A 17,209-nucleotide genomic window follows, 5' to 3' on the forward strand; every position below is an offset into this window, starting at 1 on the left:
GTCTCTAAAGCCTGAAGGATTGGATCTTTTTTTACTCAGACAACATAATTGCAGATTTATTTTTACAGAAAGGCACAGATTAATTTTCAAGGGTGGGGAGATTGTTTGTACAATAATCTTACATTAGCAAAAATCCCTCATACTATGTAACTATGTAAGTGAAGTACAGAGCAGCAATCATTGTGGGAGACTTAAACAGGGGGACTCAAGCCCCCTCCCAACAGGTCAGGATATCCCTGCTTCAGCACCGGTGGGTCAATCTTCCACTGCACCACCTGTACTGAAAATATATATCTTGACAACCTGATCTGTTGAGAGGGAGCTTGGGGACTGGAGTTGAGCACCCCTAACAAAGCATCACCCCCACCGAGGCCTGCAGTGTTTCATCCCGTCACTGTCACAGTAACAATTACACTTTCCTTACAATCTGAATTCCGTGGACAGTTACACACTGCCAGTCTCCCCTCCCACCAGGATTTCACCGACACGTACATTAAACACATTTCAGTTTCCAAAAGAAAGCTTTGTATAGTGGATCTTGTCCTCCGTTCCAGGGCGGGAGAGTCAGATTAATAAGCAGAAGATGGATAGCTGTGTAGGCAACAAGCATATCCCCTCCCTAATGTTTCAATCGGCAGCTTGTCTAATGTCCAGCACTGTATGGAAGTCACCGGGCCCCTATCCCAGTCCATAGTGTGATCACGCATTACTGAATACAATCCATGACGTGTATCTGCAGCGTGTCCATGTCCGGAGCTCGGTACCGACACTTGGGGCAGCTGAACTCTTGAAGTTCTGCCAAAGCATGGAAAGAACTGGCAGGTGGATTACTGTAAGACAGCGGCCCGGCATAGGCACCTAAGGCGAGAAGTGCAGTGTGTTTAGGAGGGATTACAATGGGAACGGGGATTCGATGCTCCGAGCACGGCGTCACTTACCGGGTAACAGGCTGGGACGTATATTATCCGAGTGTCTGTTTCTCATCTCCTCGATCATCCCCCTGGAACACAAGTGGTACAGAAGTGTCACACAAATACAACACACACAGTGACAGACCCCCCCCCCCCGGCCCCTTCACACTGATTCATCAACCTTTCTCGCTGCAGCTCGTCCAGCTGTTCCTGCAGACGCACTTTCTCTCCGTTCAGCTTCTCCCGCGCCTCTCGCTCTGCTAGGAAGTCTGTACGGTATATGTCTGCCTGCAGAGAGGACACAGGATCTGCTTATACAAGGCTGCCCTATTCATATGAACCGGCAGTCCCCAGCGTCAGCGCTGTGGGCGTGTCTTACCTGGGCTTTCAGTACCAGGATGGTGTCGAGCTGAGCTCGATACTGCTCTGCCGCCTCCTTCAGCTTGTCTATAAGCTCCTGCTTGGCCACCAGCGCTTCTTCTGCCTCCTGCAGCTGCTGCTTCAACTCCTGCACCTGTAGGTCCGCTCCCTGCGCACAAGTACACTGCATGTAACACCCTATATCTCTGCAGGCTTGGCACGTGTATGCCCACACTCGTACCCAGCACACTGCATGTTACCCCTCCCCAGGTACCCCCCCGTCCCACCTTGCTGTTTCTCTCCTGCTGCAGGCTGCTCTTGATGTGGGTGTCATATTCTTGAAAGAGCTGGTGATACGCGGCCTGCAGCTGGGCCAGCTTCCTCCTGGGGGTCATAAGGGAAGTGGTATCAATAGGTGTCCCACAACCATCCAAACGCTTGTCACAGCGGTCACCCTCCCCAGCTTCCGGAGTGCATATAAACACATGAAATCTGTATTTTAACCCCTTTCCTGTCAGAGGCGCCAGCAAGAGATCTCTAGCAGGGAAGAGTTTAATGAGGCTACAATGAAGGACAGTGGGAACGTTACGTTCCTGCTTACATCTCCTCGCAGGCGTTCTGTCGCTCTCTTTTCAGGGCAGTTTCCAGGTTCTGGACCTGCATCCGGTGCTGATCCAACTGCACCATGTGCTTCTTTACCTGAGCGTCCCACTCCCTCTGCTGCTCACAGACACATTGCAGGCTGCGGGAAAGAGACACCGGATCACACACTGCAGGCAGAGACACACTGAGGTCACACACAGTGCTTGGTGACACACACACACACACACACACACACACAAACTGCAGGCTGCGGAGGGAGACACACACCAGGTCATTCACAATCAGTGCAGGCTGTGGAGAGACACAAGGTCACTCACACTGGCTGCAGGGAGAGAGACACCGGGTCTCACACACACACTCACTCTCACGCTGCTGCTCACAAGAGAGACACCGGGTCATACGCACACTCTCACTCACTCTCACGCTGCTGCTCACAAGAGAGACACAAGGTCATACGCACACTCTCACTGCTGCTGGGAGTGACACCGGGTCACACACACGCTCACAGACACAGGGCAGGCTGCTGTGAGTGACACCAGGTCACACTCACACACGCTCACAGACACAGGGCAGGATACTGGGAATGACACCGGGTCTCACTCACACTCCTCCCCTCTGAATGAAATAGGAAGAGAGGTTTCCTGCCTCCTCCCTCCCTCACTCTCTCTTTGCTTTCCTACATCCCGATCGTATTAAATACAGGTGGCACCTTATTCCTTTTATTCCAAGTGGGAAATAACCCGACCGTTTTATTTTTTCATTTCAAATGTAATGTTTCCATTTCCCATTTTAAAAGTTACGTTTCAAGCTGCAGATACTGGCGGCATTTCAAGGGGCAACCCTTCCTAGGACCAAAGTGACCTAATTCCAGTGACGTTTAAGGGGGTCACAGCTGGGGATTTTTGTGCCTTTCTTTTACCTAATTCTGACACCAAAGTATTTCATATATTTGTTAAAGTCGGACTTGGGAAGGGATTGATTTCCTCTTCCTTTTGTGTGATCAGTAAGAGCTTATACAGCCAGCCCCCCCCCCCCTTATCTTTATCGGTTCTCTGATAAGGACAGGGGGTGATAAAGGGGGGGGGGGGAGAAAAAACCTTGACTGAGGAACACTTCCCCAATCAGGGGCCCCAAAGATATTGAACTGGCACTTTGTTTGTGGCACTTGAGGACGGAGTTTGAGACCCCTGCCTAAGGCATCGGCCCTTTTCATTTCTCACCGTGCAACACTTTTATAAAAATGTCCCCAGACTGCAACTACAGACATGTTCTGGAATCACTGGATCGCTACCGACATGTTCTGGAATCACTGGATCGCTACAGAAATGTTCTGGAATCACTGGATCGTTACAGATGGGTGCCGGTGTAATATACCTCACGTCTAATGAATTTTAAGGGAGAGAAGGGATTGGCCGGTTTAAATAACTCGTCACTATGTGGATTCACCCTGCAGTGTGCCCCGAGAGGGGTTCAGGTCCTGCACAGGAACACAAGGATCACAGCCCGTGTCCTCTCCTGCGCCCGCTCTCACCTCTCTTCCAGCTTTTTCTTCTCCTGCATACAGCTCTCCAGACTCAGCTGGCTCTCGTTCAGCTCCCCCAGCAAGGAAGTCACCTGCGCTTTCACAGACACCTTCTCCTCCGCCAGTTGCTGCAGGTGAGAGACAATGTTACAGCGCCGGACTATTGCCGCAGGGTTTCGGCCATGCGTCTGTGTATACAGCGGTGAAAAAACGCTTGTGAACCGCAATGACGGAAATGCCAGTTTTTCCATGATAGCCTCCGTGAATCAAAACCAAATCTTTCCTTATATATTCAATAGGGTTTATATTAACCAATTCTATGTCTCTTGAAACAAAATGATGTATGAATTAGACAAACAATGAATAATTAAGAGTCAAAGTATGTGCGTGTGCGTGTGCGTGTGCGGATCACCTCCAGCTGTTGCTGCAGTGCCTGCAGTTGTCTGTGCGCCTCTGCCCCTTTCTCAGCCTCCTGGCGTCTCAGCTCTGAAACAACCCCCTGAAGTTCTGTCAGCTGATGCTGGAGCCGAGTATTCCTGAGTGGGAGAGAGGAGGAGGTGGGGATGATGATGATGATGATGATGACTGCGGTCCCTGCACCGCTCCTGGGAGCCTCTAAAGATACTCACCGGCCTTCTGCCTCCTGCAGCTTCCTCTGTAATTCCTGCTCTGTTCTCACCCTCCTGAAATACAGAAGAGAGCAGCTCTGACTTTTTACTTTAAGCACACAGCTATGACCTCCAGCTCTCTCTGGCCTGGAACTCACCTGTCCCCAGGTCTCTCTGGCCTAAAACTCACCTGTCCCCGGGTCTCTGCCCTGGAACTCACCTGTCCCCAGCTCTCTCTGCCCTGGAACTCACCTGTCCCCAGCTCTCTGTGCCCTGGAACTCACCTGTCCCCAGCTCTCTGTGCCCTGGAACTCACCTGTCCCCAGCTCTCTCTGCCCTGGAACTCACCTGTCCCCAGCTCTCTCTGCCCTGAAACTCACCTGTCCCCAGCTCTCTCTGGCCTGGAACTCACCTGTCCCCAGCTCTCTCTGGCCTGGAACTCAGCTGGGGACAGCTCTCTCTGACCTGGAACTCACCTGTCCTGCGAGGAGATGGGGGTTTCTGTCTCTGTACGTGCCTCCTTGTCACCAGCTTCCTCCTGTATGATGGGACATGGGACATTTCATTAAATGCGTGACACGAGGGAGTGATGTACCACCTAAAATTAGCACCCGCTGCCTCACCCGGATTCTGACCCCATCTGAACTCTGCCAACCAGAGAGGCGCGCCTTCTCTCTCTCCAGCTTGGCGTTTGCGTCTCTCAGCAGCTGCAACTCCTCCTTGATATCGTCCTGTGCACAAAAAAAGTGTAAGGGTACAACACCCTCTGCAGTGTGTGTGTGTGTGTGTGTAACAGATACATGTGATGAATTAAAGGGCTGTGTAACCCCTTTGCCAGCAACGCGCCTCTTCCCCCTGTATATGAATGCATGTGTATGACGGTAGATGTCTAGATTCTCTGTGTCTCACCTGCTCGGCTCGGGCTGACCCCTCGTGATCTAGCGGTCTGAGTGTCTCGCACAAACTGCGGGTCAGAGTAGTTTCACAGGAGGACAAAGAGCTCCCAGGGCTGGTGTTATCCTAATGACAGACACAGCCGGGCGGTCAGGCAGGGGCCAAGCCGAGGATCCAGGCAGAGCAGAGAGTGCAATGCGAGTGCCTGGCTGGCCAGAGAGCAAGTAAGTGCGGGAGAGGGGAAAGCACACAGAGCTAAACCAATAGGCGCGGCACATGGGGGCCCTGAGCTAAACCAACAGGCGCAGAACATGGGGGCCCTGAGCTAAACCAACAGGCGCAGAACATGGGGGCCGTGAGCTAAACCAACAGGCGCAGAACATGGGGGCCCTGAGCTAAACCAACAGGCGCAGAACATGGGGGCGCAGAGCTAAACCAACAGGCGCAGAACATGGGGGCCCTGAGCTAAACCAACAGGCGCAGAACATGGGGGCCGTGAGCTAAACCAACAGGCGCAGAACATGGGGGCCCTGAGCTGAACCAAGAGGCGCAGAACATGGGGGCCCTGAGCTGAACCAAGAGGCGCAGAACATGGGGACCCTGAGCTAAACCAACAGACACAGAACATGGGGGCCCTGAGCTAAACCAAGAGGCGCAGAACATGGGGGCCCTGAGCTAAACCAACAGGCGCAGAACATGGGGACCCTGAGCTGAACCAGCAGACACAGAACATGGGGGCCCTGAGCTGAACCAGCAGACACAGAACATGGGGGCCCTGAGCTAAACCAAGAGGCGCAGAACATGGGGGCCCTGAGCTGAACCAAGAGGCGCAGAACATGGGGGCCCTGAGCTGAACCAAGAGGCGCAGAACATGGGGGCCCTGAGCTAAACCAGCAGACACAGAACATGGGGGCCCTGAGCTAAACAACAGGCGCAGAACTTGGGGGCCCTGAGCTGAACCAGCAGACACAGAACATGGGGGCCCTGAGCTGAACCAAGAGGCGCAGAACATGGGGGCCCTGAGCTAAACCAACAGGCGCAGAACATGGGGGCCCTGAGCTAAACCAAGAGGCGCAGAACATGGGGGCCCTGAGCTGAACCAAGAGGCGCAGAACTGAACCAGCAGACACAGAACATGGGGGCCCTGAGCTAAACAACAGGCGCAGAACTTGGGGGCCCTGAGCTGAACCAGCAGACACAGAACATGGGGGCCCTGAGCTAAACAACAGGCGCAGAACTTGGGGGCCCTGAGCTGAACCAGCAGACACAGAACATGGGGGCCCCTGAGCTGAACCAGCAGACACAGAACATGGGGGCCCCTGAGCTGAACCAGCAGACACAGAACATGGGGGCCCCTGAGCTAAACCAACAGGCGCAGAACATGGGGGCCCTGAGCTGACCCAGCATGCGCTGACCCAGGGTCCCCATGATGACAGTAATTAGCCTCAGTACCTCTTCGCTGAACGGCTTCTTTGGCGGTCTCTGGTCGGTAACTGTTGCATCCCCTGGCTGTCTCGTCTCTGTGTGTCCCACTGGCCTCTCTCCCTTTGTAGTGGTCTCTGACAGCCTTCTGCTGGCCCCATTGAGCTGAGCCTGCAGGGCGCTGCGCTCTTTTGTCAGCATCTGCACCAGGCTCCGCGCCTCCCCGAACTTGCGTTTGATGAACTCGCTCTCCTTCCTCTGATTGTCCTGAAACTCCAGCAGCTCGCTGTGTCTCAGGCGCAGCATCGCGTTGCTTTGCTGCAGGGCATCTGTCAGAGGGGAAGAGTTTGAAGGAGACTGGCGAGGGGACACGTCCAGCTACTGCGGGTTTATTAAACTCCGCTGCACCCCAATACGGAAACACTTTAATCTGGATATTGTCATATATAGGTGATAACTGTGTGTTATATACCAACAATGTCCTAACCATCAGCACTGCCATGTTTAGTGTTCTACTTCGCTCTGCTGCCAAACTGTCACAACCTGTGATGTCATTCATCTCTGTGACAGTGGAACTTCCACAGTGGGATATATTCCTCACACACCAAACAAAAAACCTATACAGAGGGTTTACCGAGAGCTCTCAGGAGGAAAGACAAACAGCCGCTCATCAAGGTGAAAAGAAGGATCTTTGAGCACTCCGAATCTTTATACCATTTTTAAATGTTTATTAAATACACATATTTATCAAATGTTTTACCAGGAAGTAATACATGGAGAGTTACCCCTCGTTTTCAAATACATCCTGAGGAAGGCCTTTGTGGCTGAAACGTTGGTCAAACAGCATGGATTTCATATTTATTTAGGAACGGAGTCAAGATTTGCAGTGCTTGAAGATGCTCGTGACAAGGAACATTTAGTAACAATAGGGAGGGGTTTTCGAAAGGAGTGGGACTTTAATATGAGTGTTTTATTTCAGACTGAGTGATGTATCCCCAATGTCAGAATTATTCACAGACATTAGTTACACTGTGTTGTGATAACATTGATGTCTTATGATGCCAGGAACTTTCTGTACCCTAAATAAATTTTCTAATGCTCCCCATAGCACAATTTCCATGTCCCTCACCTCTCAGGTCCTGGTTCTCCACCAGCAGGCGCTGAAAACCCTCGTGATTGGTCAGCTCAGAAGGCAGCGTGGCCAATTTCCCCAGGGAGCCGTCCCCCGGACACCCCCCGCTCAGGGCATAGTCACTCCCGGGGCTCTCATTGGGCTGCACCATATCCGCGCTCTGCCCTCGCACGCTCATTCACTGCAGCCCAGCCCTCGGGTCACACGTCTGTAGGGGGAGGGAAAGGAGAAGAAATCAAACATTAATAATGTTACATCAAATAAAACAATGACAAAATCCAGCATCCCACCCACAAGAAAAAGGGTCACAATGTGGCACGTCACCGCCTCTCTCAATGAGAGACACCTTCACTAGCGCCCGGCTTCCTTCTTGCAGTCTGACTCAATCACTCGCTCTCTGAATCTGCTTTCACTTTTGTTCCGATACGCTCTCTATTTCAGCTGACTTCCTCTTCCTAGGGTTTTTTTTTCTTCCAATTCACAAGATGTGGAATAAGCACTAAGATACTATGATGAACCGAAGCTTTTAATGTTGCTTTTCCAATTGGCAACACATATTGATAAATTGAAAGCACCTCAGTCATATCACAACTTTACCAGCATTGTTAAAAAAAAAAAAAAAAAGGAAGGATTGTTCCATTTAAATGAAGATCAGTTTGCTAGATGTGTGCCTGAAAGAGCCTGACAGAGGACAGGAAAAGAACTACCACACAATATAGAATAGATTCCAAAGTTGGTGAGATCAGGGCTGACTTATAAAACTGTTTTTAGAAGACCATAACCAGTCATTAAGAGCCCACACAAAACGTTAAACAAACTTTCCCCAAATTGGAGGTTTTTTTGATGAAAAACTGTTTGTTTTTACAAAAATACACCTGTGCAGCGATCAAGTTAAAGGAAGTCTTTAATCATGTAGCAGAACAGGTCAATGTATTTCTAATCCCAGGACTGGAACTAGTTCCAATATAGATCAATGTACAGTGCCGTACAGTAATTACTATTTGCCAATTCCTCAGATAAACTAAATGTATCACACGGCAGACACTCCCCAGAGCTCCGTGAGGATGGGTACAGAGAAAGAAGTGTGAAAAGCATGGTGTGGGTCTCCCTCACAAAACAAACATTTATATAGTAACAAATAAATATAACACCTTTCTTCTGTCGTCATCTCCTATTCCATACAAATTGAAATACACACATACATACACACACACACTAATATATATATATATATATATATATATATATATATATATATATATATTACTTGTGAGCACATTCACATGTCTTAGACAAATATATATATATATATTATTATTATTATTATAAATTGATCACCTCCAGCTGTTGCTGCAGCAGAGTGCGCGCACACACACCTGTCAGCCACACTAGAACCAAGCCCAGACCCACAATACCCAGAGAGGGAAGGACTAAATTAAATGGATTGAGTGACAGTGTGTGGTTCAGTCACAAATTCTCTCTCTCTCTCTACACGCGCACACACACACGTTACATCGATATATAAACACTCAGTAGTGACAGGTTGTTGTGTTGAGCTCACACATGTAGGGGTTAGATATCACAGACACCCCACCTTCCTGTGACTGTGTGTGAGAGTCACTGGTTTCTAGTATCAGGGTGTCACAGACACCCCAGGGAAATATCAACATCTTCCATCCAAATGACAGTCAGAGTCCCCACATCCTCTGATTGTAGCCCCCTGGCCCCAGCTTCCTGGAATGACACGTGAGATGGGACCCCATGCAGTGTGTACACAGTGTGTGTGATGGGACTGTGTGTGTGTGTGTGTGTGTGTGTGTGTGTGTGTGTGTGTGTGTGTGTGTGTGTGTGTGTGTGTGTGTGTGTGTGTGTGTGTGTGTGTGTGTGTGTGTGTGTGTGTGTGTGTGTGTGTGTGTGTGTGTGTGTGTGTGTCACACTGTCACACTGTCACACTATATTAAAGGGGGACCAACTTACCTGGAATTGTTTTTCCCTGGTTTCCGGGTTTTGCGTATGACGTTATCACGTTATTTTTTTTAGGCGATGCATGAAAGGCTGCCTGATCCAGACCGGAAGTGGGGCGTCCCTTAATTAAAAGATGCCCGGAAGTGGGGCAGCGCGTAAAGGTGAGAGGTGAAAAGCCTGATCCTCTCCCGATTGCTGGCATTAGCAGCATCCTCGTCTCTGATTGGCTGCCAGTCGCTCACCTCTCTTCTGATTGGACTGTACGATGTGCGCGAGGCAGGGGAGTCCAATACGCTTCCTCGCCCTCCTGCTAGTGACCTCAGCCTGTTCTCCTCCCCGCCCCCCCGGAAGCTGCGCCCCTTCTGATTGGAGGAGCGCCGGCTGAGGGGGGAGGGGCGTGACGTACCAGGAGTGGCAGAAATGGGGAGCAGAGCCAGTGTGGGTGAGTGAGAGGGGCGGGGCTTCGCACTGCGCCCGCCCACTGTAATATGTCATATATAGGCAATGTATAATGTATAGGCACTGTGTAATATATAGGCAATGTGTCATATATAGGCAATATGTAATGTATAGGCAATGTGTCATGTATAGGCAATATGTCATGTATAGGCACTGTGTAATATATAGGGAATATATGTAATGAATAAGCACTGTGTAATATATAGATAATGTAATGTATAGGCAATGTGTCATGTATAGGCAATATGTCATATATAGGCAATATGTCATATATTGGCAATGTGTAATGTATAGGCAATATATGTAATGAATAGGCACTGTGTCATATATAGGCACTATGTAATATATAAGCACTGTGTCATATATAGGCAATATGTAATGTATAGGCAATGTGTAATATATAGGCAAAAATGTAATGAATAGGCACTGTGTCATATATAGGCAGTGTTCGACAAACCTATACATTTGCTCGCCCCGGGCGAGTGGATTTAACCCCCGGACGAGTAAATATTGGCCCAAGCAGCACACGTTTGGTACTAGGTGGCGAGTAGATTTTTTTGGTGATTTGTCAACCACTGTATATAGGCACTATGTAATATATAAGCACTGTGTCATATGTAGGCACTATGTAATATATAGGCACTATGTTACTATGTAATATATAAGCAATATGTCATGTACCATACTGTGTATTGTGTATATGTGGCCCATTAATCTGTGTATGTATATATATTACACCTATCTTAGTAATACTATGCATGATTGTTATTGTAAACTACTGTGTGTGTGTGTGTGATTATATATGTGTGTGTTAGTGTTGAGTGTTTGAGTGTGTGTAATTATATAAACAAATAGACGATACCGTTCTGTGGCTAACTAAATGCTTTTATTTTTGCGAGCTTTCAAGATACACTGATCTCTTCCTGTGGTGTGTGTGTGTGTGTGTGTGTGTGTGTGTGTGTGTGTGTGTGTGTGTGTGTGTGTGTGTGTGTATATATATATAATAGTGATTTATTCATGTATTCATTCTGCATAAATAACCTGTACTTTGGGTTGGAGGGAAGTGGTTATCTGGTCGTTGTTTAATAGTTACAAATATGTATTTCATATAAATATACACATTAAATGCCTTTGTTCCCCTTCCCACTCATACTCAGCCCCTTCCTCTGGGGTGACAGTGACACATACTGGACATTTTCATTGATAGGGTGACGGTGACAGACAGAAAAGGATTTGTGACTGAACGGTGCCTTGCACCACACACTGTCACGCAATCTATTTCATTTAGTCCTTTCCCCCTCTGGGTAGTGAAGGGGGAGGCGAGAGGGGCAGGAGAAAAGAGGAGACATGAAGGGGAGGAGAGAGGCAGTTGTGGGGTGGTGGAGAAGTGTATGGGAATGCCTTGTTGGGGAGGAGAGTAATGAGAGGGTGTGGAGAACTCCTGCAGACAGTGAGTTCTGGGCTGTACAGCTGATACCCTGCCTCCCTCTCAGGTCCGCCCCATCATAGACATACACAGAGGTGCGTTAGCATCCAGGGGAGACAGACAGACAGCACCAGGACACCCTGATCCCCGCGAGACAGCACAGGACCCCCCCAGTGAGTAACCCCACAGCAGCTTTACCAGGGGGAGCGGGGAGAATAACAGACCAGCCGAGTTCAGAAAAGGAGACATTTATCCCCTTTGCAAAGCTGCCTGGCAGTGAAGGGTTAAAAATCAACACTAAGCGGCACTGTGCATCAAGAAAGGGTTTGCAAAAGCAGCTAATTTCGTCCCCGTTTTGCAGCGCAGAGCTGCTTCCTGAAGTACATGCTTCCCAACGTCTGTACAGTTTGGGGAAGGCGTTGAGTCTCGGAGGATTTCGCAGGCTGATCCAAAACCAAGCACAGAAAAGCCCTTCTCCCAGCGGCACACCTGTCACCAGGTGCAGGGATAAGTGTTGGGTATCAGGACACATGTCCCCTGTGTCACAATGAATTACGGAAGAGTAGAACATGTGTGAGCCACTTCCTTGTCTGTGCCTGTTCTCTCGGGGGGGGGGGGAGGAGGGGGGTAATCCAGTGCGTTAACTTAAACTGTATGTCACAGAGCAGACAGCGAGGCCACTGTTCCATATGATGTGAAGCTGCTTATTCATGTCAGGGAAGATCATTTGGCAGGGAAGGGGTTACACAGCGGGGCTCTGGCAGGGAAGGGGTTAAAAACAATGCTCTGGCAGGGAAGGGGTTACACAGTGATGCTCTGCAGCGCTCTGGCAGGGAAGGGGTTACACAGCGATGCTCTGCAGGACTCTGGCAGGGAAGGGGTTACACAGCGATGCTCTGGCAGGGAAGGGGTTACACAGCGATGCTCTGGCAGGGAAGGGGTTACACAGCGGGGCTATGCAGGACACAGGCAGGGAAGGGGTTACACAGCGATGCTTTACAGGGCTCTGGCAGGGAAGGGGTTACACAGCGAAGGGGTTATTGTTGCGGTTTGGGTTTGCTGTATCATGATGACTTTGCCCACTGTGTGCAGTGCTCATGCTTTGTCAGGTGTGTATGTATGTATGTATGCATGCATATATCTAGGCATTGCACGTCTCTATAGGGAGCTCGACTGAGTATAGATTGAACTTTTAACCCCGTCTGTACTAGAGGAGACTGCAACACAGGCGCTCCAATCCTCTCTGTACATGGAAGCCTTACTTATCCGTTTGGCACATACAGAAAGTAGTAGTACTGTGCCTGGTTTCAAGAACTTAAAACCTGTTAAGCAACTGGCCAAGCTCTCTGGATCCCTCACTGCAGAAAGTTTTAAGCAATCTTTAGTTTAAACACAAAGTAGGAGGATACTTCTAACACACACACACACACACACACACACACACACACACCCCTGTGTGATAACCCCCTCCTCTCTCCCCCCCCCCCAATGCCTGTGTGATAACCACTTCCTCCCCCCCCCCCAATGCCTGTGTGATAACCACTTCCTCGCCCCCTTGCAGCAGACAAGATGACTGCTGCTCACAAGATGAGCGCCGCCCAGGAGCAGGTGAACCTGAGCAGAACGGAGGTGTGCAGTATGATGCGGGACGAGCTGTTCAGCGAGAAGGACTTCCAGCAAGGAAAAACGCACATCTTTATTGTGGTTGGCGCCTCGGTGAGTGACAGTGCGCAGCTGTGATGCAAACTACACACCCACACACACCTTGTGTGAAAAACACTCACATTTTATTGGAAAATATCAACATTTCTGCAGGGATCTTTCTCAAGAAAATGCCATTGTGGTGGGCCAAAACGTCGCTATTTCGCAATAAAAACGTGTGTGCTTTTTAAAGCAAGTCCTGTGTGTGTGTGTGTGTGTGTGTATATCATTATTTATATAGCACTGTTAATGTACATAGAGCTTCACAGCAGTAATTCACGTGACAATCATATAAATAACAAATAATACAAATAACACATAATGGGAATAAGTGCTTCAGACATTATAGTAACATTTAGGGAAAGGAGTCCCTGCTCCAAAGAGCTTACAATCTAATTGGCAGGTAGGAAGAACGTACAGAGACAGGTGTGTGTGTGTGTGTGTGTGTGTGTGTGTGTGTGTGTGTGTGTGTGTGTGTGTGTGTGTGTGTGTCGTGGGTTAATAACGTGCAAGTTGAAAACATTCTTTTTTTTTTTTCTGGGCCTTCGATGTCTGATCCAACCTCTGAATTTAAAAGTAACCACCAGGCCATGTCTTTAGGACTATAAATATCTAACAAAACTGTCTTAGTGATAGTCAGAGCAAAGCTAATTGGTTAATTAGGTGTTAATTAGAAAGATCCTGAAAACCTGGTCTTTTGGCGACTTGAGAGCTGAGATTGAACCACCGTGACCGTGTTCTTGCCGGGAAGAGTAGTGGATACATGGAATATTCACCCGGCAGCAGGAAGATAAACACTTGTCAGAGTTATCCAACATCACTAACACCTGCCCGTGTGTGAATTTCTTGCTCTCTCATTCTCCCTCTCGCCTTCTCTCCTTTTTCCTTTCCCACCATGTCTCTCTTTCTTCCTACTTTGGAAACCAATTTCCCTCTCTCCCCTCCTCTCTCACTCTGCCTGGATTCACCCCACTCTCCCCCCTCCTCTCTCACTTTGCCCCCCTCTCTCCCCTCCTCTCACTCTGCCCCCCTCTCTCACTCTGCCCCCACCTCTCCCCTCCTCTCTCACTCTGCCCAGATCCACCCCCCCTCCTCTCACTTTGCCCCCCTCTCTCCCCTCCTCTCACTCTGCCCCCCTCTCTCACTCTGCCCCCCTCTCTCACTCTGCCCCCATCTCTCCCCTCCTCTCTCACTCTGCCCTCCTCTCTCTCCCCACTCTCCCCCCTCTGCCCTCCTCTCTCACTCTGCCCCCCCTCTCACTCTGCCCCCTTCTCACTCTCCCCCCCCCTCTCACTCTCCCCCCTCCTCTCACTCTGCCCCCTCTCTCCCTTCCTCTCTCATTCTGCCCCCCCTCTCTCCCCTCCTCTCTCACTCTGCCCCCTCTCTCTCTTCCACCCTGATTCACCTCTCTCATTGCCCGGATCCACCACCCTCCTCTCTCCCTCTGCCACCATCTCTCCCCTCCTCTCACTCTGCCCCCCTGATCCCCCTCTATACACCCTCTCTCACTCTGCCCCCTCATCCCTCCTCTCTCACTCTGCCCCATTTAATTCACCCCGTCTCCCCTCCTCTCTGCCCCCTTGATCCCTCCTTCTCTCTCCCCTCTTCTCTCAATCTGCCCCCTCTCTCCCTCTGCCCCCCCTGAGTCCCCTCTCTCTCTCACTCTGCCCCCCTCTCTCACTCTGCCCCCATCTCTCCCCTCCTCTCTCACTCTGCCCTCCTCTCTCTCCCCACTCTCCCCCCTCTGCCCTCCTCTCTCACTCTGCCCCCCCTCTCACTCTGCCCCCCCTCTCACTCTGCCCCCTTCTCACTCTCCCCCCCCCCTCTCACTCTCCCCCCTCCTCTCACTCTGCCCCCTCTCTCCCTTCCTCTCTCATTCTGCCCCTCTCTCTCTCCCCTCCTCTCTCACTCTGCCCCCCTCTCTCTCTTCCCACCTGATTCACCTCTCTCATTGCCCGGATCCACCTCCCTCCTCTCTCCCTCTGCCACCATCTCTCCCCTCCTCTCACTCTGCCCCCCTGATCCCCCTCTATACACCCTCTCTCACTCTGCCCCCTCATCCCTCCTCTCTCACTCTGCCCCATTTAATTCACCCCGTCTCCCCTCCTCTCTGCCCCCTTGATCCCTCCTTCTCTCTCCCCTCTTCTCTCAATCTGCCCCCTCTCTCCCTCTGCCCCCCCTGAGTCCCCTCTCTCTCTCACTCTGCCCCCCTAATCTCCCCTCCCCCTCACTGCCCTCTCCCACCACCCAAATGACCGCAAAAGCTGGAGGGTTTCGCAAAACATTCCAAACTTACATGGAAATTGGGCAGAAGCAGAAACAACCACAGCCTTTCGTAACTACCTGCAGCAGTGTGTAACACACACAAACATACACACCCTGCCTTGCTGCAGCGATGTGGCACTGTGTGTGCATATTGTGTAACATGATGGAGGGGAAGCAAAGTGTTTGCCAAGCCCCAATGAAGCAATGAAATGGGAAGCAGTGTAACTTCCCCTGCAGGAGCAGATTCAGCGCCCTGCGCACACACAGAGCTCCTTACTAATACCCGCACACATTATTAATACCAGCACCCCTTCTGCACACACAGCACCCCTTATTAATATCTGCACCCATTATTAATACCAGCACCCCTTCTGCACACACACAGAACCCCTTATTAATATCTGCACCCATTATTAATACTAGCACCCCTTCTGCACACGCAGCACCCATTATTAATACCAGCACCTCCTCTGCACACACACAGCACCCTTTATTAATACCAGCAGCCCCTCTGCACACACAGCACCCATTATTAATACCAGCACCCCTTCTGCAGACCCAGAGTACCCATTATTAATACCAGCACCCCTTCTGCACACGCAGCACCCATTATTAATACCAGCACCCCCTCTGCGCATACAGCACCCCTTATTAATACCAGCACCCCCTCTACGCACACACACAGCACCCCTTATTAATACCAGTACCCCCTCTACGCACACACAACACCCCTTATTAATACCAGCACCCCCTCTGCACACACAGTATCCAGTACTATTTTCAAATATTTCTAAAGGAGCAGCTCAGGGGTAATTTCCCAGCCTTCGAAGCAAGGTAATCCCAGTGTTGTGTCTCCTTGTGACCTTGGGCAAGTCACTTTATCTCCCTGTGCTTTTAGATACCAACATTTAGAGTGTAAGCTCTGCAGGGCAGTTCCTGCAAAACTCTACGTACAGCACTGCGTATGCTGTCCACAACATATACAAATGAGTATTATTATTGCTCACACATTGTATCCAATACTAATACTAGCTTTTCCTCTACAGACACAGCATCCTAAGCTAATCACAAAACCATTCTACAGCCTCCCCCTGCACACATCATGCGGTGGAAGTACCAGTTCCCTTTCTGCACACACAGCATCCTGTACTAACCTCTCCCCCCCCACCCCCCCTCGGCCTCCCCTCGTGCTCCCCTCGGCTGGCCTCCTGCTCGGGTCTCTGAGGTCTCCTGTGCTCTGACAGTGTGTCCTGATATAACCCGGGCTGTGCCAGTGCCAGGCAGAGAATAACTTTCTATAGATCGGTGCCACTCCCAGGCTCCTGTGTACATTCCCTACCCCAGCTGCAGCCTCTGCCATTCAGTGCCGGCCCCTCCCTGATGTACACACCGCGCCCGCTAACACCCGCTTAAGAAATGTAAAGTCTCTGGGCATCCTGCCTGAGGACCCGAATCCAACAGCAATCTTTAACTCCGCGTATCCCAAACATGTCACATTCTGCCAATAGTGTCAGCGCCGCTTGTCAGATTATTGCTAACGACTGACACATTTTATGTGTGTGTGTGTGTGTGTGTATATGTGTATGTATATGTGTATATATATATATATATATATATATATATATATATATATATATATATATATAATAATATTGTGTGTGTGTGTGTGTGTGTGTGTATAACACACACACACACAAACACTTCTTACTGTTATTTATCTTTCTTGGAGTCCTTCCAAGACAGTACACACAATGGGGTTTTTGCCCCTACTTCCTGCATGGTAGGGCCGCCAACGCGTTTTATAAAGGCTCCTCCCACCGGAGGTCCCGGCCTTACAGTTAGCCGAGCTGCAAAGACTTTCCTCAAACTGGATTCCATGATGGAGCACAAATACCGTCGTCAAACATAACTCAAACGGTGTACTGTCATGGACGGACGCAG

At 50.0% G+C, this 17,209-nt stretch overlaps 2 protein-coding genes across 10 annotated transcripts in view; one reads left to right on the top strand and one right to left on the bottom strand.

Annotated features, from left to right (window-relative positions):
* Positions 1-26: 26 nt before the first annotated feature.
* IKBKG (inhibitor of nuclear factor kappa B kinase regulatory subunit gamma) lies at positions 27-9,583 on the bottom strand. 6 transcript variants are annotated; one of them, XM_075584707.1, is made up of 15 exons: positions 9,430-9,583; positions 7,450-7,660; positions 6,351-6,649; positions 4,914-5,024; positions 4,628-4,735; positions 4,481-4,542; positions 4,026-4,079; positions 3,809-3,932; positions 3,406-3,524; positions 1,873-2,013; positions 1,559-1,655; positions 1,291-1,440; positions 1,093-1,199; positions 939-1,000; positions 27-858 (listed from the first exon to the last, which is right to left on the bottom strand). In XM_075584707.1, the coding sequence occupies exons 2-15, from the start codon at positions 7,628-7,630 to the stop codon at positions 707-709; spliced, it is 1,767 nt and encodes a 588-aa protein (XP_075440822.1). In that variant the 5' UTR covers positions 7,631-7,660; positions 9,430-9,583; the 3' UTR covers positions 27-706. The 6 variants fall into 6 exon arrangements, with proteins under 6 accessions (XP_075440822.1, XP_075440823.1, XP_075440824.1 ...); XM_075584708.1 differs by lacking the exon at positions 9,430-9,583 and adding an exon at positions 9,047-9,259; XM_075584709.1 differs by lacking the exon at positions 9,430-9,583 and adding an exon at positions 7,747-7,771.
* Positions 9,584-9,702: 119 nt separating this feature from the next.
* Positions 9,703-17,209, top strand: part of G6PD (glucose-6-phosphate dehydrogenase) — a 35,343-nt gene continuing 27,836 nt past the window's right edge. For 2 of the 4 annotated variants that reach the window (XM_075584713.1, XM_075584717.1), the window contains exons 1-2: positions 9,703-9,859; positions 12,864-13,018. In XM_075584713.1, coding sequence (XP_075440828.1) covers positions 9,838-9,859; positions 12,864-13,018 — 177 coding nt within the window. In that variant the 5' untranslated portion in view covers positions 9,703-9,837. Of the gene's footprint in view, positions 9,860-11,369; positions 11,476-11,663; positions 11,802-12,863; positions 13,019-17,209 lie in introns of those variants that run through there. The other 2 variants (XM_075584715.1, XM_075584716.1) reach the window with 2 other exon arrangements.

Source organism: Ascaphus truei, unplaced genomic scaffold (assembly GCF_040206685.1).
Source record: "Ascaphus truei isolate aAscTru1 unplaced genomic scaffold, aAscTru1.hap1 HAP1_SCAFFOLD_718, whole genome shotgun sequence".
Classification (NCBI taxonomy): domain Eukaryota; kingdom Metazoa; phylum Chordata; class Amphibia; order Anura; family Ascaphidae; genus Ascaphus; species Ascaphus truei.

Bases quoted from the DNA above. Each gene is read 5' to 3' on its own strand.
- IKBKG (XM_075584707.1), bottom strand. From the start codon at position 7,630: ATGAGCGTGCGAGGGCAGAGCGCGGATATGGTGCAGCCCAATGAGAGC. The intron at 4,543-4,627 runs GTGAGGCAGCGG...CCCATCATACAG, and splicing joins CAGATGGGGTCAGAATCCGG to GAGGAAGCTGGTGACAAGGA. The intron at 3,933-4,025 runs GTGAGTATCTTT...TCTCCCACTCAG, and splicing joins CTGCAGGAGGCAGAAGGCCG to GAATACTCGGCTCCAGCATC.